Raw genomic sequence first — 16,371 nt, 5'->3', positions numbered from 1 at the left:
AAGATATATATGTAATAAGAATTCAAAAAAAAAATGTGGGTTTGGCAGGAAAATGTTTCAATTACACTACATGGATAAAACTAGTGGATTCATATATCTGAGTAAAATTGAAAAACAAGGGTAGCGAACATCCTTATAAAGTACCAATCTGTTTATTCAAATTCTTTAAAACTAAAAATAGATTCACAGAAATCAGCCAAAAGTTCGGGTAAATTCAGTCCGTTTTATGCAATCACATCAAATTGTTTATGGTTCTATTGGTCATGTTGGTGCCATGAAATCACTGCTTAAAAAATCCAAAATGCTCCAAAAATTGTCCAAGTATTAAGTCTTCAGGTTGAATCAAATCTCTGAAAAATAATAATCAAGCATTAAACTATAAATTTAACCTATTTTGTAGACAGTTTTATTCAAAATAATCTTCTTAATGGTGGTAAATCTAATACAAATGTAGAGATATGTCAACCACTGCTGGGGAAAATAAGGGGAGATATTAATTCTACTCAGAATCAAATTCTTTTTATATGGTCTAATTTGTTCCTAAACCAAACTTTTTTAAGTATTTACTCTTAAACTGCAACACTTAAAAAAGACTAGATATTCAGCTGTTGATAAAAGGTACATGATAATATTTCAATGAAGGTGTGACTTCTGCCATCTTAAATTGTGAAGTAACAGACAACAATCCAATCTGTCTGTATTATCATACCCCCGCTTTAAAAAAAGGGGGGAGGGTATACTGTTTTACCTCTGTCTGTCCTTCTGTCAGTCAGTCCATCCGTCCCATGAATATTTTTCATCATATTTTTCTCAGGAACTACAATACAAGGATTTCTGAAATTTGGGTTCAGGGTTTATATAAGTCAGCTATACCGTGTGAGGCGTTTTCAGATTGATCACTTGACAACTTCATGTTTTGTCACATTTTTCTCAGGAACTACAATACAAGGATTTCTGAAATTTGGTTTCAGGATTTATATAAGTCAGCTATACCGTGTGATGCGTTTTCAGATTCATCACTTGACAACTTCCTGTTTACCGAACACTTGCATATTTTTACACTATTAATATTATCCACTTGCAGCGGGGGTATCATCAGTGAGCAGTAGCTCGCAGTTTCACTTGTTTTAAATAATTATAATTACTATGATACAGATTTGTTTAATTTATTATGCCCCACCTACGATAGTAGATAGTAGAGGGGCATTATGTTTTCTGGTCTGCGTCCGTTCATCTGTCTGTTCATCCGTCCGTCCGTTGGTCCGTCAGTTCGTTCGTCGGTCTGTCTTGCTTCAAGGTTAAAGTTTTTGGTCAAGGTAGTTTTGGATAAAGTAGAAGTCCAATCAACTTGAAACTTAGCATACAAGTTTTCTTTGATAAGATCATTCTAATTTAAATTAAAGAATTTATTCCAATTTCAGGGTCCACTAAACATAGAAAATGATAGTGCAAGTGGGGCATCCGTGTACTGTGGACACATTCTTGTTTTTTTTTCAATTTTAGTCATAGAAGGGGAAATAACTCCGATAACTTATGTAGAATGTGTTGTAAATTCATCTAAGTTTGTTTTGTCAATTTACAGAAGCATGAATCAAGTATTTGTAAGTTGTTTTTTTTGGCCTGATAATTAACAGTCACTTATTTTAGCTGAGCCCTTAATTTAAATATGAAATAATGAAGAGGTTTTGTTTTTGATAATAGAGAGGTATATCTTTAATCAGTAATCTTCCTAAAATATTCAATGCTGTACTCAATATTAGATTAATCACAGTTGTGGATAAACAGCTGAATAACTGTCAATTTGGCTTCAGAGAAAACCACAGAACTGCTGATAGTATTTTCATATTAAAATCTTTAATTAATAAATATATACACAAAAATAACAAAAAAATATATGCATGCTTCATTGACTTAAGAAAGGCATTTGACTCTGTATGGAGGACAGCCCTTCTGTATAAATTATGCAAAATGGGAGTAGGAAAGTTTTTTTACAGAGTAATAAAACAACAATATTTAAATACAAAATCCTCTTTAAAACATAAAGATCACATTTCTGACTATTTTGACATTACTAGAGGTGTGAAACAAGGGGATTCATTAAGTCCTACTTTGTTCAATATTTTTATAAATGATATCACTAAAGGTTTGGAAGATGACAACTCAAGTCCACTGGAGCTTATAAATAGTAAACTAGGCTCCCTCCTGTTTGCTGATGATCTGCTTTTACTATCAGAATCTAAGGAGGGTCTCCAAAATAGTCTAAATAAAGTGTCCATGTTTTGTGAAAACTGGCAGCTTTCTCTAAACATAAATAAAACAAAAAAGTATGGTCTTTTCAACAACAAAGCAAAAGCCTGAAACATCTATACTTGTATATAAAAACAAAAAAATAGAGAATGTTTCAGAATATCCTTACTTGGGTCTGCTGATTAAATCAAATGGTAATCTTAGTCATAGTACAGCTGAATTAACAAAAAAGGCAAAAAAGGTTTTGTTCTCTATTAAAACATATACTAATTCTCTTGGCAGCCTTCCTATCAGAGTGTCAAATAACTTATTTGACACCTTAGTGAGACCTATATTGACTTATAATTCTGAAATAACATATTTGGACTCATATATAACATATTTCAAAGCTAAAAAAAGAGCTTTGGTTTCTGGAAAAATTGTGGACCCATTTAATTTTATTGACAAGACTCCAATAGAAAACTTGCATCTTGGGTATTGCAAGTTTACCCTTGGCACTAACAAGAGTGCCTCAAATTTTGGTACAAGGAACGAATTGGGAAGACTGCCTTTTGAATGTCATATAAAAACCCAAACTATTATATATATGTATTTAGCAAGGCTTTTCACCTCAAATTTGAATCCCTTATTACATGAATCTTTTCAATTAACTAAAACTTTGGATTCTAGTGGCACCTATTCATGGTTCACTTTTGCAAAAGATATTCTTTCTGAATCTAACATTGATATAGATAGACTAAAAACCTGTGATAATTTAAAACATTTAAAAAATATTAAAAGCTATATTAAACCCCAAATAAACTCATACTACAACAACCTGTTGATAAATAAGTTAACATCTATTGATGATAAAAGTAAATTAAATTTTTATAAAGCACTTGAGCCAAATCTATTGATCAAACCTTACCTCTCTAACCCAAACTTTGAATTTAGAAAATTAATTACAAAACTTAGAATCAGTGACCATTCATTATTAATTGAAAAAGGGAGGCATTTTAAAATTCCTCGCGAAGAGAGACTTTGCAAAAAATGTAAAGTACTAGATGATGAGAAACATTTCCTAATAAATTGTTCTCATAATTCAATATTAGATTAACATATTTTGATTGCATTAATAGAGAAAGTAATTTATTTGCTAATCTCACTGACAATGACAAAGTTATATATATACTTAACCCATCAACACCAACACAAGTGAATAAACTAGGATCCTTTATAAAAAAGTCAATGGACCTGAGGACAGGGGACCCTTTAATATTTACCTGAATTTGTGTATATATATTGAGTTACTTAGTTATTGTCTTTTATTTGTTTTTGTTGTTGTTATATGTCACAAACTGTAAAGTTTATATGGCAATAAAACTTTGAATTGAATTGAATTGAATTGAAAATTGAATTGATAATTGTATATACAAATATAAAACTATAAAAGATTCTTACAAACATTTATTTTACATACATTTAAGTCTATTGTGTCTGGTCAACATTTTCAACTTTTCCCTTATGGGAACCAAACTGTTTATGCCACTCTTCCAGAGCAATATATGCCTGATCTGCATCCTTCTTATTTCCTGTTATTCCTTGTAGCCAACCTGTAAATTGACTACCTTCTAATTGTAAATACCTCATAAAAAGCTGACAGGCCTGAAATAAGGAATGAATTATTAAAATAGTTTGTGTGCAATTTAGATATAACAAAATAATTAAGTTAAAAATAAGGAGTAAAACTAAAATATATATATTATATTCACTTATCATATACTTTTAATAATAATAGACTAAATTACATAATATTTTTACTGAATGATAATAGCATTAAGTTAACGTAAATTTCTTTTTTTTTTTCGAATTGGTGCTTAGCGGGCTTATATGAAAAGTTTATCACATGCTTCGATTGTTATCACATGCCTTTCCGTAACATTATCGCATGGCATTCCGGTACTCCTCGGCAAATTCCGTAAAATACACCTCAATGCTACGTTTTGTATGAAAAACATTACAAAGTAGTGCACAAAACAATTATTTTGATACTGGAAAGTATATTGTGTAAAATAATAATAAAAAAAAACAACCTAACAAACGAATTATTGAATAAATAAGTTTCAAACATAATTTATAAAGTTACTTTAAAAAAGTTGACTTTTCCAAAACAGTGTTCATTATGTATATTTTTGTCGATTCGTCTATATTAAAATATGTATATGATAGAAATATTTCATATCGAATTGTACTTAATTTTGGGTCCGACGTTTGGAACTTTTCAATCTTTGAACTTCTCTTAGGGAAACATGTAAAAGGATCAATATATGAATCGGTTATTTTTCTCCATTGTAATTGAAGCATATGATAAAAAGATCATAACATGTCATTTTTCATATCGCATGTATTATCAGCCCTCGGTCAATATCAGCCCTCGAGCCATGCAGCTCTTGGGTTGATATTGAACCTAGGGCTGATAATAATCTGATATTATTGTCTAATTATGGTAAAGCATCTGGTCATAGATGACCAGCATGAATTTATACTCATGAAAATATATATCAAGATTCAACATTTAAAATTATTTACCAAGAAATATCCATTATTTCCTAGCTTTTCAGCAGAAGCATATCCAATGCCTGGAACATTACAAATGTTGGACATTTCCATCGCTGTATTAACAAATTTTCTATGTTTTTCAGTTACGCTCGACATCTGTTAATATAAAGTGTTGATACAGATCAATTTTAAAGTAGTATAATTTATTTTCCATCAAACAAAACCACTGTATCTGTTATATTATTTACAAATATATAAATTTCAAAAATAAATGAAAGGTTTTCCTTTTGTAAAACTTACATTCGTCCAGGCTCACTTTGAAACGCTGTTGGACGATGATGGCCTTAAAACTTTGACATTATTGCATTCTCAAGGTCATTGGTTCCTGATGCCAACACTTGAACTAAAATTAATTTGGCTCGTTTAATTTTCTTGAAATTTTAACAAAGTATTTACTTTGACCCTTTGACAAAAATATAAAAACTTTAAAAAATTTGAACCAACCGTTTTATCAGAAAAATGACACTGGTTATATAGCAGTTTGACAAACACTTATTTTGATCATTAAGAAGCTTAATATTCCCTTAACAACACAACGTAATTAAAACGTTTAGCTGATTTTACAGAGTTATCTCCCTGTAGTGTTAGGTACCACCTTAATCAAATTCATGAAAAATATCATTTTTTTGGGTTGTAAATTTCACGTGAAATTCACATGAAAATTTTCATGTGAGTTTTATGTATAAGCTCGATTGAGGTGAATCTCACGTGATATTTTTCATGTGAAATTCATGTGAGCAAATTTTGCCTGTGTACTCAAAATTTGTTCAACTGATGGTCATCACCAGTCTGAGCGAGGTAGTGACACCAGTCTTGTTTTTGACATTACTTTTGTAAATTGTACCAGTGGTCGATCCAGGAGGAAGGGGGGTTCCTTTGGGTTCATACTCCCCTTTTTTTTGGACGATCAATGCATTTGAATGGGGACATGTAGTTGGAACCCTGTGGATTACCCCTTCACATTTGACATGACCTAAGATTAAACCGTGAAACATCTTATTCTTTTCTATTTTTAGGAGAGTATTATACAAATGTATAAATTAAGGCCTACGACGAAATTGAAACTAATGTAAACGAACTAACCTAAGATACAAAATCATCTCACTTTTATTTCTTCTTGATGTAACATTAGCTGGTTTCATTTAATGTTAATAATTATATATTTTTAAACATGAATATGATCCATACCTTTAAATCTGTTAAGGCCTGATGAATGAATTTGATCTCCGAATATTTTTTATGAATCTCAATCTGAATGTTGAGAGTTAAATCAGAAGAATGCATGTGGAATTTGAATATTTACAAAGTTTTATCTGACTGGTCAAATACTTTGTTGACATTGATGTCCTATTGACCATACTCTGTACTATTGACCAGTTAATGTTATAATGCATCCTTGATAAATGTGATCTTGATTAGCGATTACCCAAATACTACATACCTTAATTATTAATTCAGTAGGTATTAATTAATTCTGCCTAAACATGATATAACTAATTTCTGATAGAGTGTATAGTTAGATGGAATAATCAAGTCTTAAAAGAAATGGAAAAAACTTAATTTATAGATGGAATGGAAAATATTAATTCACAGAAAAAAGGGAAAAAAATATTTAATGATTAAGTGGAATAAAATATTTCATGGATAAATGGGAAATAAATAATTCAGAAGAATAGAAAAACTCAATTCACTGAAGAATTGAAAAGAAATAATTCAGAAGAAATTGGAGAAATCAACTTGCAGTATTAAAAATAAAGTGAATAATTTTGGTTCCTAATTTGGACCTGGTTTATGTGATGATAAAATACCTAGTTAGAGATTAATTGACTTATGTAAATTACTTTGTAAGTTGGAAACATACATTGAAATAAACATTCTTTATTGAAGTAAACATTGCTGATTAGAATTTTGATGACATTACTATTTTTTTTAGAGATGGAAAGTTTAAAATATGTCAACTATCAAATGTAATAAAACCTTTGACTTGCTTTGAGGTTTTAGTGAAAAATAAACTTCTGAAAGTTGAAATCAACACTGAAACATACATCCTAGAGGAATACAAAAAGTTTATAAGTATTTTGACAACAGTTTCTGCTTGATGATCTTTTAAAATAAATTTGTACATGCATGTAAATTAAACCTGGATCCGATCATCTATGCACTAAATTAGACTGCATTGGATGGGTGCCTGTAGTTTTATGTACTTTTCATGAAGTTTTCAACATCAATTTTATAACAGTACTCCATAAAATGTTAAGTTACTCAGCTTGGGACATCTATAAGTAAAGTTTATATACATTTTACCTGTGATCTACTTTTACATATTTGAAACAGACGTTGAAATATATATCTGGATTATAAAAAGTTCAATGGAGTATAAAAGAAAGTGATAATTGTGAACTGTTTGTGAGGTGATAATTTTTTTTAACGGATATTGTAAAGAAGCAATGGAGCAAGACGACAACTCAGAGAATATAAACTGGGACGACCAAAGCAGTAAGAAATTTAAAATTCAATTTACTTTAATTTTATTTTTGAAAAGTTAAACATTGCTATTATTCATTTTGAAAACTTTTTTCTCAAGGTAACACTTATTGCACCTAATATTATTGAAAATTATTATTTAATCTTGCAAAATTTCTATAAATATATATCTACTGAATAAAAATAGTTTATGTGTCTGTCCCAAGTTAAGAGCCTCAGTTCAGTAGTTTAGTTGTTGTTAGTTCTTGTCTGTTATATTTGTTTAAAAAAGTTAATTGTTTTAAATAGGCTGTTGGTTATTTCCTTTGAATTGGTTTACAGGCTAATTAAAGACAATTTTAGCAGTGGCGGATATACAACTTTTATAAAGGGGACCCACTTACTGACCTAAAAAGGGGGGCAGGGTGTTTCAGATGCTCCAGTGATCAACTTCATTTGAGTTGTCTTTAATTTTGATGTTCGGTATAAACTGTAGTATTAAAACAACTTATGCTGTTTTAAGATAGAAGATTATAATTTCACTATACATTTCAATTTTATGGACATTATATATATAAAAACATAAAAAATTCAATTTCCAAAAATTTTAATTTCAAAATGCAGTTACTTATTTTTCTTTACAAAATATTCACCACATTACAAAAATTTAATTTGTAGCTAATATAAATAATCAATTTCCTAGAAATACTTTATTGATGAAATTATTAAAAGTTTCATAAATCTGTACAAATATTGGTATAAGATGAAAACAATATAATCAAATAGGCGTTATAGTTTTTTGTAAAACAACCTGTTGTGGTCAATGAAGCCACAAACAAAATGCCAATAAAAGACTCTAAATCTGACTGAATAAACTCTTGTGACAGATGTGTGGTTTTATATAATAGGTACATGTAGGTGGCATGTTGTAAATACTGCTGTTTCACAAACCACACCTCTTTTTGGGAGATATATTCAAGTTCATAGATATTTTGTTTTGTTTTAACCTTCTGTAAGTAAATAAAATCCTATGTATGATCGCTATGTTTTGTCTCATAGAAACTTAATTTCAGAGGCAGATTTAGGGGGGGGGCAGGATGAAAAAATTTGGTTGCTTATATTGGAAATCACTCACTGAAGCGTGACTGGAGCAGGCACCCTCTTAGGCAGTCAGTGGGCCCCCACTTATGAAAATTCCTGGATCCGCCACTGAATTTGTGAATGTTACCATTGTACATATATATGGTAGCGAGAAAAATTGAATTGTGAGGAAGTCCCAAAGAAAAGGGAGGGGTAATACAGAATTTAAGTAAAAGTTAAAACTGACTTAGAACATTTGTGCCCCTATAGATATTTTCATCTCCAAAATGAGGACTAAAAAAGTCCCAAATTAAGAAGTTTGGGATATTGGATCTTTTTTAAAAACAAAATTGTGATACAGGTCCGTAACTCTTATTGGTACTATTTTCCAAACTGACAGTTATTCGTTTCTTAGAATATAAGTGATTTTGAATAATTTAACAAAATTATAAGTGAACTTTAAATATTTGAAAGAAGTCTTGGTGTTGCAGTTCTTCATGCTAAAAGTACATGTATGCAGGGATTGAGAACTAGAGTAGATATTTAATTGTTTATAATTACATGTGTACTATACTACAGATGATAAAAGTAGTAAAATTATGATAAAATATTAGAGTTATAACCACTAAATGCATATGCATATATAATTTGCCTTTGCAATGTGTTTTTGATCTTAAAGAAAATAGTTCTTATAACATGTAATTACAAACATGATTAATGAGGTTCATTTAGTTTTTATTGCAAAGTCTTGGGTTCATTTAAAATATTTCATTTTCATGATGTAAACTGTATACAGCCATGACTATGAAGAAAAATCAAAACAAAATGAGTAAAAACTATTGATCTAGAGGCACAAAGCATACTTTGATCTATATACATGATATAGAAGAAAGTACATGTTATGGTGTAAATGCATCAAAATTAAAAACTGAAATTATATATCCATAATGGATAGGTCTAGAATTTTTTGTGAAAGATTTGGTTTGAAATAAATTTGATTTAAAGATAATGACCCCAAATTGTACCTTCTCCTTCTAAATGTACATACTAATAATATAGATAGTGGGCACAGACTGGTAGATCCAGCAATTTTTCATAATTAGGCTTCCTCCACCAATAAAATGGACACCATGAAATAGCCCAAAAGCAGTTCTTAAAAGTAGTGTTTTTAAAAACATATAATAAAAAAATCAAATCCAAAAAAGGGGGTGGTGGGGCAGTGGGTCCAAAAACATGATAAAGGGGTGTGTTCCATCCATACATGTATGTCCCCATTCAAAGGCATTGATCATCTAAAATAAGGGGGAGATCCCAACCGGTGAGTGAGGTACGAATCAAAGGTTGATATATAATAGACAGTCCAGAAAAAGTTCCTTATAAGGGATGCAATAAAATGAGATGAGATGACTGCATTGACAGCAATAATTATTTTTTTTCGATTGATATTGTGTATTAATTTATTTTTTCTGTATCAATTTTCATGGACTGAGAAAAAAACTCTCAATACTCAATTTTGTGGTTTTGTCAAATTTTGCATACATGCACAAACTGATAAAGATTTTGTATTTGATTGAACATTTGAATTGGTGATTCACCTTAACCCAACAAAATCCACAAAATTAAAAAAAAATGATGACTCCTCAGAATGCTGCTCCATTACATTTATCAACTTGAATAATGTTTTAAAGTTCAAAAGTTAAATTTAATATCTACATCTTTATGCTGTTAATAACTTAAAATACCTAGATTTTGAAAAATTTTAGTTTTCCAAAAGTAGAATTTGTTTGTTATGTGTAAACATACTTAACAGCTTTGGTAAGAGGATATTTTAGTATCACCCATTTGATCAACAGAAACAAATTGATGACCATTTAAACGTGTCTCGTTAATACACGACTATGTATTTTTAGTTCTTTAAATGAATTCAGTCATTCCTGTTGACAATATTTAAGGCTGAAAAGTACATTTGTTTTATTGATAAAATTTCGTTAACAAAATAAGTGTTCAGATTTTAGAAAATATTTGTTTCTTCTTGTATTTTATATATGTAAAATTAAAACAAGAGTAAAAGAGGGAAGAAAGATACCAAAGGGACAGTCAAACTCATAAATCTAAAACAAACTGACAACGCCACGGCTAAAAATGAAAAAGACAAACTGAAAAACAATAGTACACATGACACAACATAGAAAACTAAAGAATAAACAACATGAACCCCACCAAAAACTAGGGGTGATCTCAGGTGATCCGGAAGGGAAAGCAGATCCTGCTCCACATGTGGCACCATTCATGTTGCTTATTTGATTACAAACCCGTAAATAGTCTAATTCAGTAGGTCACATTCATGAAAGGGAAGGGGATTGTAGCTACGACTTAATTGCTGTAATTTTGATGATTTAATCAATATTACAAAAATGCCAGTTTTTCTACATCAACTAAAATTGGTACCCATGAAATATAAAGGAATCCACAGTGAAGAAAAATTGAATGATATGAGTACTATGTATTATAGTTATATGAACAATGAAACAAAAATATCCATTAGCATATAGTGAAATCAAAATACCAGGCGAATATACAGATACTTAGAAAAATAAGGGGGGGGATAAGGCGGGGGGCTCTAACTCCAGAACACATGAAACTTTTACATAATATACCCTGAATTAAACACTCCTTGGATCCGCCAATGAGTAGCAGTCTTCAACATTCTACATATGTGTTTGTCAAATGTGACATTAAGTACTGAATGCCCTATAGTCTAGAGAAATGTGATGCATTACTAGACTTTCAGACTATCTAATGCAGTCAAGACTAAATTGCATTAAGATGAAAAGCTAAGTTACCAATAAAGACAACCACTTACAAGAATTCTTACTTTGAATAAGAATTAACATAAATGAATTCATGAATGTGGAAGAATTTACTTATTTTTTCTAGCACACAACAATAACCTCTTTAGCTGAATGGAGAAAACAACAGAAGATATTAAAAAATCTAAGTAGAAAAAGCAATTATTTTTTTTTTCAATTCCTCTAAAAGTATTTTATTTTGAAAACATCATTTATACATTAAAATTAACTGATTTTACAAATCCTTCTAATCCAATAAACTGTTGATGGAATAATTCAATTCTGTTTTCTATATTTCTGGTTATGCATATAGATCATACAATTCACAGATTTTGATTTAAGGTTCTTACTGGCACAAAGTCCAGTGATTCTTCAGTGTGTCCCTATATAATCGACCAAATTTTTCTCTAAAAAAGGGGGGGAATCTCCCTTCCGTCCTGGATCTGCCTAGGCACATAAATGTTATAGTTTTTAAACTGAATACTAAGAGATTAAAGTACAGTGAATGTGAATCTTTCTATTGAATTAAGGAAATGACAGTTAAAATTACAACTTTCATAGTGTGAAAATTATACAGCAAAAAAGTGTAATATCATGATTATACATGATGTAAATGAATGGTTTCCTGTGAGAACTTTTAAGAAAGGATGATAACATATTTCAATCTTCACCTTTGGGCCTGGGAGTTTCTTCACAAAAAACATACTAGAAAAAATATTGTTATATTATAGCTCATGAACTTTTAAGTACAACTATTAAGCAATTTTTTTTTTAAAGATATTTTACAAAAATAGCCTGGGAACTTAAAAGTTTTAGTTAATATAAAATTGAATCATACTAATTTTTAGCTTGTTATTTATTTATGTGACTTTCCTTGGTGTACCAATACTACTTTAAATGACCTTTTCTATATCATGGCTGCCAGTTTTTGTCACACCTGGGATGCTTATCAAGTCATGGGTATCAGTTCTTTAATGATATACCTGGTAAAACTTGATCTTTCAGAAAGATGAATTAATTGCTTGATTGATTGATTAATAACTGCTTATTTTGTCTGGTGGCAAATATTTCAAGAATGTTTAGAACAAGAACAAAAAGACAATAATTACTAAAATGTTTTAAGGTTACAATACACCATTAGATTTTATGGGCGCAGCCATTTTATGAGCATAACATGGTATTCAGAATTAAGAGTATGGCGAATCCTGATTGGTCGATATGTGCTCCCGTTATTTTTAATTTTTAGAGACTTCGTGCACTCTGCTTTATACAAAAGGTAAAATAAAAATTATTCCGTAGCCCTAAAGGCTCTGAGATGACTTTTCAACGCTAGGACAAGACCCGTATTTTTGAGGGCAAAATTGATAGGCATGGGAGATAAGTACAAAATACGCTAAGAAAAGCAACGCGACCCTATATTTTTTAGACCAAAAAATACTGTCCTAATAACTTTTCTTTGATTCTAGCAAGGTTTCGTTAAGAAAATCAACTTTCTAAAGTCTGTATCTCAAAAAAGGCTACCATTGTCGCCTATGGGGAAATTAATTGTTTATTTCAATCTATACAGCATCGACATTTCTTTATAATAGTGCTCAAAAAGTGTCAAAAACAGTAATTTTACTTGACATTTGATGTGAAACGGTATATTTTGGTGACAAATGAAATATTGATTATATAGTTTTTAAGCTATAGTCTGTTTCATATTGGTATTGCATTTTACCTTAGAAACAAGGGTGGGCTCGACTTTTGACTTACTGTGGAACGAATATGTCATTTTCTGAAGTTCTGCTGATTTGTTTGAATAGAGCAAGTACACGTCTAGAGTTTGTGAATATAAATCGATTTTTAAACATAACAATCTCGACCCAAGTGCTGTTATCGAAATTACCAAATTCAGCGAAAATGTACGGAAATGATCTCCTTCGAACATTGAAATGTTCACACGAATATCAAACTAAAAGAATAAAATAAACATGCCATTTTGTAGTTAACAAACAGTTATCGATGTCAAAACACAAATATTAACACATATTCCATATTTTGAAATGCTATAGTCTGTTTCAAAAATGTACTTTTTTACGAAAACGGTTTCATTTAAAACTGTTGTTCAAAATTTACCGTAGTAGTTATATATTGGATTGGTTTTGTTATCAATATAATCAGTACTTGATGATATATAAAGAATCATTGGAGAAAGTGGGCATTATCTTCAGTCCCTTTTTAACAGAACCGCATTTACTCAAAAAATCAGATTTTTTTTCTTCACATTTTTCGACTGGGGTCACCTCCGATAAAAAATTCTGAAAATTCAGAGAGTAAAGCCAGAACGGTTTGAAGATGATTTATTTGTGGCATATATATTTGTGCATCTAACGCACTATGAATTGCACGATACAAGAAAGTATTAAATACCGTATAGGTTACAATACACCATTAGATTTTATGGGCGCAGCCATTTTATGAGCATAACATGGTATTCAGAATAAAGAGTATGGCGAATCCTGATTGGTCGATATGTGCTCCCGTTATTTTTTATTTTTAGAGACTTCGTGCACTCTGCTTTATACAAAAGGTAAAATAAAAATTATTCCGTAGCCCTAAAGGCTCTGAGATGACTTTTCAACGCTAGGACAAGACCCGTATTTTTAAGGGCAAAATTGATAGGCATGGGAGATAAGTACAAAATACGCTAAGAAAAGCAACGCGACCCTATATTTTTTAGACCAAAAAATACTGTCCTAATAACTTTTCTTTGATTCTAGCAAGGTTTCGTTAAGAAAATCAACTTTCTAAAGTCTGTATCTCGAAAAAGGCTACCATTGTCGCCTATTGGGAAATTAATTGTTTATTTCAATCTTAACAGTGGTCGATTGACTTAAAATACAGATTGCCACTGAAAATGTAAATTTGATAAGGACAGAAATTTAGCCTTACAACAGGCGACCTATGAACTCTTCAAAGATTTTCTACAAGAATTATTATTGTGCAGAGAGCATAAGCACACTTTACACACGTCATGTGATTCAACCTGTTCTCATTCTGATATCAAAGACTATGATGGCCATATACTTATACAGCCGGTACAACCAAACGAGCACCCCATGTTGGAATAGGTTTTATTATTGTCCATAACTGTTTTGGGGCCAGCTGATAAGCCAGCCTCCAGGTGCAGGATATTTTTGCTAGGGTAAACCGTAAAGACCCATAGGTGGCAATGGTCAGTTTTCTGCTCTGTGGTTGGTTTGTTGTCTGTTTCCAATCTCAATTCTAATGTTAAGTTTTCATGATTAAGTCCCTTTATTCATACCATAAGCCGTAGGTAAAGATGGGTAAACTTCAAGATATGCTTAAATGTCTTTTAAGAAAATGTAAAAAGAATTATAGTGTTTATCTTTGTGACACCTTTCAAGGTCAAGTTTTTTGTCATGACCTTAAGATACCTATTATCAAATGCATCATGGGATATCACCTCAGTATATTATCTATGAACCATTGGAGGTCTACAAAATTTGTAATAAATGACTTTGTAAAGCAAACTGGCTCTTTAATTCTGTATCATATGGTCAATATTTCAATTGATTCACATATTTAGGAATGTTGAGATTGTTCTGTTGTTTGCATTTTGAATAAACAGATCAATACATTATCATTCTCCTGGTATAAACCACCCATCAATGTAGACATAAAACCAATACTTGCACCAAATAAACAAGTATAATCAATACTTGTACCAAATATCCAAGTATAATCAATACTTGTACCAAATATCCAAGTATAACCAATACTTGTACCAAATATCCAAGTATATATATGTACACACTCTGCATATAAACGCCATAAAAGGCTATAATAAATACCAAAGACTTTGTAAAGTGGATAGTCGCACGACAACGCCGATGCTGATTATATAGTCCAAATGTAAATAAAACAAAAAAGATATTCATTTCCCAAATTCTGAGAAACAATCCTACGTTCTGATAAATCTTCTTTCACATAGCCATCCTTTGAAGTGTCCGACTGACGTTTAAAAAGTCTATCTGAAAAAACAAACCTTGCAGCGGTAATAGCACCACAAGATCGTAAACTATATAATCCGTACCGTATATCGGTAACAAATGGAGAAAATTGCAAAGTAAATTCCATCATCCTTGTATAGTTTAAAGGCTAATTTGTTGAACGAAAAACAAAAAGTTCTTTCACTTGTGACAATTCCTGAATGAATACAAATTTTAATCAGATTAAATGCTACTATATGCATATATAATTTCAAATTAGGACTGAACGCAAATTTGTGCGTTTTTCACAATAATAAACCAGTTTCCATCTCTGTAAATATCCGTTTTCCGATACAAATTGAAATGTGTATTGACTTGCAATTAATTGCATAATAACGCAGATTCAACAATTCTGATACACTTAAAACATAGATATTCCAATATACACGCACCAATGGTACGTTGTGTAAAACGATTATATATACACAAAATAACTTATTATACGCATCCTGTAATAACTCATCGGTTCTTCCTTCCAGATTTGTGGGCCTAATTTCTTTTCAACATCCTCAAAAACATATTTCACTAATTGAGAATCTGTTGTAGAATCTACACCAGTAATCGAGTGCACCCCTCTATACTATAGTATGCAGATACATACAGGACTAGACAAAGCAATATCGTTTCTGAACACCTGGAAAAAACATTAAATAACATAAATTTAAATTGATATGTGGTTCCTTCCAAGTTTTCAAATAGTTCATCAATACAATACATGATACACCAATAAAATGAAAAATTACAATAAAGCATATGCAATAAAAAATTACCCCAATACATGAAAACTATCACCAAGTTAATACTAGTTAATTTAATGTCACACTAAACTCCATTATAATACCCAACACCGTAAATGGTAAATCCATATACCAAAAGCCGATTTATTCCCTCTACCAAATAAAAAATTAGCTTTGTTAGTAGGTAATGTAAACCCAACACCTGATCAATAAATATATCTCCTTTGGGACATAAAAACGGCCAGTAAAACGCCGATCTCCACAAAGGTAAAATAAAAGTTCTATATGCCTTGTACATGTGTACATAAGGACTTTCAATAATAGGCAAACTGGGGGAACATA

At 30.7% G+C, this 16,371-nt stretch overlaps 2 protein-coding genes across 2 annotated transcripts in view; one reads left to right on the top strand and one right to left on the bottom strand.

Annotated features, from left to right (window-relative positions):
* LOC134683452 (1-phosphatidylinositol 4,5-bisphosphate phosphodiesterase delta-1-like) overlaps positions 1-16,371 on the top strand; it is a 91,198-nt gene that overhangs the window by 34,319 nt on the left and 40,508 nt on the right. The gene's annotated exons all lie outside the window — the stretch shown is intronic.
* Positions 197-6,206, bottom strand: LOC134684238 (uncharacterized). Its single transcript, XM_063543503.1, has 4 exons — positions 6,034-6,206; positions 4,816-4,941; positions 3,707-3,891; positions 197-350 (listed from the first exon to the last, which is right to left on the bottom strand). Exons 1-3 carry the CDS (start codon positions 6,127-6,129, stop codon positions 3,715-3,717), a joined length of 399 nt encoding a protein of 132 aa, XP_063399573.1. The 5' UTR covers positions 6,130-6,206; the 3' UTR covers positions 197-350; positions 3,707-3,714.

This window comes from Mytilus trossulus, chromosome 9 (genome assembly GCF_036588685.1).
Source record: "Mytilus trossulus isolate FHL-02 chromosome 9, PNRI_Mtr1.1.1.hap1, whole genome shotgun sequence".
In the NCBI taxonomy this organism is placed as follows: Eukaryota; Metazoa; Mollusca; class Bivalvia; order Mytilida; family Mytilidae; genus Mytilus; species Mytilus trossulus.
The sequence above is the reverse complement of the archived record's forward strand: the minus strand, read 5'-3'. Positions and strand labels throughout refer to the sequence as shown.